Source organism: Asparagus officinalis, chromosome 5, assembly GCF_001876935.1.
Source record: "Asparagus officinalis chromosome 5, Aspof.V1, whole genome shotgun sequence".
Classification (NCBI taxonomy): Eukaryota; Viridiplantae; Streptophyta; class Magnoliopsida; order Asparagales; family Asparagaceae; genus Asparagus; species Asparagus officinalis.
The window spans coordinates 70,600,121-70,607,151 of NC_033798.1; the positions used below are offsets into that span (position 1 = coordinate 70,600,121).

The 7,031-nt window shown below is 41.6% G+C and overlaps 1 protein-coding gene across 1 annotated transcript; it reads left to right on the forward strand.

Moving 5' to 3' along the window:
- On the forward strand, positions 1,792-6,994 carry LOC109843778 (cellulose synthase-like protein D1). Its single transcript, XM_020412739.1, is given in 5 exon segments — positions 1,792-2,524; positions 3,195-3,743; positions 4,458-5,510; positions 5,959-6,098; positions 6,101-6,994. Coding segments are annotated over 5 exon segments (2,946 nt in total). The 5' UTR covers positions 1,792-2,006; the 3' UTR covers positions 6,787-6,994.

The following is a 7,031-nucleotide window of genomic DNA, read 5'->3' on the forward strand; positions in this document are numbered from 1 at the left end:
AAGAAAAAAAAAAGGAACTCAAATGGGCTACTAGCAAGCCCCGTTAACATTGCCTGTTAAAAGAGTGGCACTACAGGCACATACCCAACCACACCTTGGGGCACACCCCCTCTCTCAGCTACAGTGCACGGGGCCCACTTTAGATTTTTAAAAAAATCTAAAGTGGGCCCTGTGCACTGTAGCTGAGAGAGGGGGTGTGCCCCAAGGTGTGGTTAGGGGTGTGCCTATAGTATTTTCCCTGTTAAAAACCCCCTAGTTGCAGCCATTATTCTTTAAAGAACATTAGCCACGTGTCTGCGTGTAGTTAGTTAAGAATTGAATATGGGGACCATTGTAGGGTTCCTCTACAGCCTGAGTTGTAGAGGATCCGGATCCTGGCTATCTTGCCTACAGTTTCAGTGCTCCATGAAGATTTGTTGGAGCACTGGTGACATATCTGTAAATAAATTCCTTAAAAATAGCTCTCACATCTCTAGATAGATAGATTTGACGGTTAGGAGGTGTTCCACGCCCAAAATTATAATTAACTATAATTTTAATTTGGTAAAAGGGTTATTTTAGGAAATACAATCTATGAGAGAAACATAATTTATGATTAGTAACGCTCCGCACTTTCCATATGATTAATAAGCTTCGCGCTTTCCATTAAAGCAAAAATTCTTCACGAGATCCTCCAAAAATTCTCGTGAAGAGAAGCATCATGAAAGGTACCCCCATCTTTTTCCTTTTTAAAAAAAATTAATTATATAAAACATTGTTTATGCACAGTAGGATTATGTCCACCGGGAATTTTCAACTAGAAGCTTAAGTAGGGGATTCGTAGAATTACTTATAGGTCACTCCCGTTTTAATCATTCACGAAGAATATTTATATTGTTATTATAATGGAATAAAGTATTTGTTGTAAGAAGTAATAATAGACTATGATGCATTTATTTAGAAAAAAAAACGTTTATGCATATTTTAAGTCGGGTGGTGAACCGGATAGAATAAGCAAGCAGACCACAAAACCGTGATGCTTTCTTGCTTCTCTTAAAGCATAGGATAGAACCGAAGAAGACTTCCCTTCTCTTTCCACTAAAGAAGTATGTGCATTCGCTTCTGCTTTCTCTTATTTTTCTTATACGAAAAAAAAGAAAGAAATGTAGTTCTCTTCTTCTTATAGCGACGCTTCTTGCTCTGATCGGACTGAGGCTACTGCAGAGGATAAGGCTCTGACTTGGCCTGCTGCTATTCACTAATAGGAGTAGAGTCCTAGGGAACACCTCCTAAATCGAAAGGAGGTATGGACTATGCATAGATAAGATTCGCATAGCACATTTATATTAGACAAATATCTTTCTTAACATCCATGCAAATCAGTCTTCACATCATACATAAACGTTTTTATATCTTCACATTGGTTTTATAATAGACTATGCGAATCAGTCTTCACGTCATGCATAACCGGTTTTTATATCTTGTTCAAACTCGCCGTGGCTAAGGAAGAGACTTCTCTCAAGGAGCGGAGAAAGAAACTAATTTTTTCTATGCAAGGCAGAGCGAACAAGAAATGTCAACGGCAGAAAAGAATTTTTGAGAGGGAGAGAACGCGGATAAGAAAGGAAAGAAGCAACAGAATGATTGCTTTTAGGATAGAAAGCAATTATAAGATAATTTTAAAAGACTAAATTACTCTTTCTTATTTTAGTTGATTTGTTATTTTTGTCAATTTAAAAATTTGAAAAAAAACCTATTTTTGGAGCACCAAAGCAAACCTCGGTTGCCTTACCCTCCTCCCGCCATTTCCTCACTGCAACCCATATGAAAATTTTCTCTCATGTTCGCAATTCGTGCTTCTCCATTCAATCCTATTCTTAACTCCTTTGCATCCCATGGAATCAGCAATTCTCATGAAACATGCAACAAAAAGTTAAAAGAAAAAAAAAGAAGAAGAAGAAAAACACTTTGTAATACCTAGCTCAAAAATTGTACGTACAATTAGCTAGCCAGATAGAAAGAAAACAATGTCGACATCCCCGAAGAAAACCCCGATCAAGTTCGCCCGCCGAACACTAAGCGGCCGAATCCAAAGCCTCTCTCGCGAAGACATCGACCTCGGCCCTGACCTCACCTCCACCTCCTCCGGGGTCCATGATGACTACAACTACACCGTCCACATGCCTCCGACCCCGGACAACCAGCCCTTCGTCGGAGGCCCCAAGCAGCGTGCGGGGCATCGAGGAGGCGATGATGGCGGCAGCGGCGGAGGAGGAAGAGGGAAGCTCGACCGGAGGATGTCGGTGATAAAGACGAACAAATCGATGCTGATGAGGAGCCAAACGGGGGATTTCGATCACACGAGGTTCTTGTTCGAGAAAAATAAGGGGACGTATGGGATCGGGAATGCTTACTGGCCGGCCGACGGAGGAGGGTACGATGATGATGTTGTTGGAGGGATGAGTATGGATGACTTCTTGGATAAGCCCTGGAAGCCGCTGACAAGAAAAGTTCGGGTGCCACCGGGGATTCTTAGCCCTTACAGGTACCTGAACTTAGATACGGAATACATACAAGAAGATCGGACTAGGTAGAAACAGAAGAAGAAAATAATAGAGTAATGTAACAATTTTAATTATTAAGGGTTAACAGTTAATTGCAAACACCCTGCATCATCCAATAGCAAAGAGACCTACCGTACTTCTATTTATTGTTGTGAATATACCCCCTATGATTCTATTTGTTGAGAACACACCCCCTCTCTATCAAGCCAACTTGCAAATACATCTCCTAGTGAGCTTTTTTCAACCCCTTTGAAAGTAAAGTAAAGTTTTAAAAAATAAGACGGCGATTATGAAATGTGGTCATCCTTAGTGATTCTTATTTTTCTTGTATAAGGAAGAAAAATCAGAATCACTTCAAAGATAATTAGCCGATTACGAGCGATGTCATAAACTGTCTACCAATAAGAGTATAATCGACAATCTCTCTGCCACTTATTCCTATGCTTAGAACAATAACCAAGACTCATTTCCCAGTTACATGTTTTCCAATTTGCTTTATTAAGTCCAATAATTTATTTAACAGAGGGGTCATAGGATATATATATAATATCTGAATTTGGTCCAACTCAAAGAAAAATTATCCAGGGGTTGACCTCATCACAGTAAAAAAGGGAAAAAAATGATCCTAATTCTTTTGCTGAACATGCGCAGGATTCTGATTTTCATACGCTTGGTAGTCCTGGGCTGTTTCCTAACATGGAGAATCTGCAACCCAAACTGGGATGCAATGTGGCTCTGGGGCATGTCCCTAGTGTGCGAGCTCTGGTTCGCCTTCTCCTGGCTCCTTGACATTCTCCCCAAACTCAACCCCATCAACCGAGCCACCGACCTTGACGCCCTCAAAGAGAAGTTCGAGTCCCCCTCGCCTTCCAACCCCGATGGGCGATCTGATCTCCCTGGCATGGACATCTTCATCTCCACAGCTGATGCAGAGAAAGAGCCACCACTGACTACCGCGAACACTGTGCTCTCAATTTTGGCGACTGAGTATCCTGTTGAGAAGCTAGCATTGTATATATCGGATGATGGGGGGTCTATGCTTACCTTTGAGGCGATGGCTGAGGCTTCATCGTTTGCAGAGATCTGGGTGCCGTTCTGTCGAAAGCATAATATTGAGCCCAGAAATCCTGACAGTTATTTTGCACTAAAGGGTGATCCAACAAAGAACAAGAAGACGCCTGATTTTGTCAAGGACCGAAGGTAACGCCACCAACTTCCTTTGTCTTTGTCGATTGGTTATCACAAATGAGGAATGGAAACACAACCTCGCATATTTGTCTGAGGTTTCTGGCCAATTTCACTAAAAAACAACTTGCAGATTTCTACTTTTGATCATAACAGTCTAATATATATCCCTGTGACTGATTTATTTTGATGAGAAAGTGTAAGAGATTTGAAATGAATCACAACCATCAATCACTATATCACTATATGCAAGTATGATAAAAACAGCTATCCGTTACGCAAAAACAAATAAAAAGTAGTGACTCTATCATACTCTTCTGACAGTATTATCCAAACACTTGACTTCACATTTTTCTGAATAAAAACTAAAGCAGATTTGGATTCTCTTTATCGTCAAAATGCACAAGAGAAACCATTTTTCGATCAAGATCAATTATTAGCAATTATTTATTAGTTAAATGTGATTTGCCAGTGGAAATGAATTAAAATAAAACTGGACATTTGCTAGTGTTAGATTTGCAGTGAATCCCCACAATCCCCCATTGAATAGAAGGCTGATTAACAAAGTGATCTCATAGCATATTTTCTTTGAGAAACAAATATGCTGCAACATCTTTATAGGGGAGAGGATCCAAATCCAAAAGAACATATGTAAAACTACATAAACATTGCGTCATTTCAAGATAGAAATGACTTAAAATCATAGTTCTTAATTTTGACTTATGACAGGTGGATCAAGAGGGAATACGACGAATTCAAAGTGCGAATCAACAACCTCCCAGAAAAAATCAAGAAGAGATGCAGTGAGATCAACAAACGCGAGCAAAAACAGCAGAAAAAGCTTGCCAAAGAAAAGGGCGAATCCATCGACTCCATAAAACTCGCAACAGCAACTTGGATGGCGGATGGCACTCACTGGCCTGGCACCTGGTACCAATCCGCCCCTGACCACGCCAAAGGCGACCATGCCGGAATCATTCAGGTCATGATCAAAACCCCCAGCCACGAACCTGTCTATGGCAATCCCGGCGACCACCCATTCATAGACATCACCGGGATTGACACTAGAATCCCTATGTTCGTCTACATGTCTCGCGAGAAACGCCCTGGGTATGATCATAATAAAAAGGCAGGAGCAATGAATGCATTGGTTCGTGCATCAGCGATACTCTCAAATGGTCCTTTTATACTTAACTTTGACTGCGATCACTATATTAATAATTGTATGGCGATTCGGGAGGGGATGTGTTTTATGTTGGACAGAGGTGGGGATCGAATTTGCTACATACAGTTTCCACAGAGGTTTGAAGGGATTGATCCTTCAGACCGCTATGCGAATCACAATACCGTGTTCTTCGATGGCAATATGCGTGCGCTCGATGGCCTGCAAGGTCCGATGTATGTGGGTACAGGATGTTTGTTCCGTCGATATGCCTTGTATGGTTTCAATCCGCCGCGTGCAAATGATTATTATGGTGCCATTGGGCAAATCAAGGTGCCAGCTGAGCCGATCCCAGTGTTGGCACCAGTAACGGGGGAGGACAGTGAAGAAGGTGGCAGTGAGGCCAATGAACGGGACATGCACCCAGATCTTATCACTCCGATGAAGTTTGGAAATTCACCTATGTTTCTGAATTCGATACCAGTTGCCGAGTTTCAGGGGCGGCCCCTGGCTGATCATCCTTCGGTGAAGCATGGTCGACCGCCTGGTTCACTGCTTGCACCTAGGCCACCGCTTGATGCAGCCACTGTTGCTGAGGCTGTCTCGGTCATCTCATGCTGGTGAGGTCTCATTGCAACCTTATATCTATACTTTAGATTTAAGAAAAGACTCATTTTTGGCTTGTATATTACATTTTCAAGAAAAGCCTCCATTTAGCTTGTGCCTCACATCTTCAGAAATTTCAAAAATACCCTCACACTTAAAAAAAATCTATGCAAACACCTCCTACACTTGGAGAAATATATGTAAATGCCCTCAATTTTGGAAAAATCAATGGAAACACTCTATCCCTGGAAAAAACCGTTGAAACTTAACAAGTTATTCATTCACTTTACAATTCAATTAAACCATTCCCTCATATGGTATGTTGTGTGCACCACGATACTAATATATAAAACTATGTTATAGTTAGTGGGAACCAACAAAATCAACATAAATCACAAACAATCTTCAGAGGAAATTTTTTTTCTTAAAAAAGTTAAGAGAAAAGTTACATGTTGATCGCAGGTATGAAGACAAAACTGAATGGGGTGACCGAGTAGGCTGGATCTATGGCTCAGTGACAGAGGACGTCGTAACAGGATACCGGATGCACAACCGTGGATGGCGCTCCGTCTACTGTGTAACAAAACGCGACGCCTTCCGCGGCTCCTCAAATTCCTCCAACGCATCGCTTACCTCAATGTTGGCATTTATCCTTTCACGTCAATCCTACTCACCGTCTACTGCTTTCTACCCGCTCTATGCCTCTTCTCCGATCAATTCATTGTTCCTGGTCTCAACGTAACGTTCCTTGTATTCCTACTCACTATCACCATCACTCTCGCACTTATCTCCCTCTTAGAAGTGAAATGGTCAGGGATTGCACTCGAAGAGCTATGGAGAAACGAGCAGTTTTGGGTCATAGGAGGAACATCAGCTCACCTTGCGGCGGTCCTTCAGGGCCTACTGAAAGTTATTGCAGGGATTGAGATCTCATTCACTCTTACAGCCAAATCGGCAAACGAAGATGAAGAAGACATATATGCCGACCTGTATGTGGTCAAATGGACAAGCTTGTTCATTATGCCATTGACGATCATTTCTGTCAATTTCGTGGCGCTAGTTATCGGGGCTGCACGGACGATATACAGTGAGATACCGCAGTGGAGTAAGATGCTAGGGAGTAGTTTCTTTAGTTTCTGGGTGTTAACACATATGTATCCATTTATGAAAGGGTTGATGGGGAGGAGAGGGAGGGCGCCGACGATTCTTTGGGTTTGGGTTGGACTTATTTCCATCACGGTTTCTTTGCTTTGGGTGGCGGTCCGACCAACTGTAGGGACTTCCGTGTAGAAGAGATCAAGAACATAGGAAAAATAAAAATTATACGGTTCCATGTCTTTCTACTGTCTACACTGTGAATAAACAAGATGGAGAATTATGGCTGAAGGTTTCTGTGATCTTTTGATAGATTTGCTGCATAATTTTGTAAGTACTTTAGACCAGTTAGAAACTGTAAGCAATGATATAATAAACTTTAGTTTGAAAACTTTTGGGGCTCCATCAATGAACTTCTAGAGAACAACAAAGAATTATAT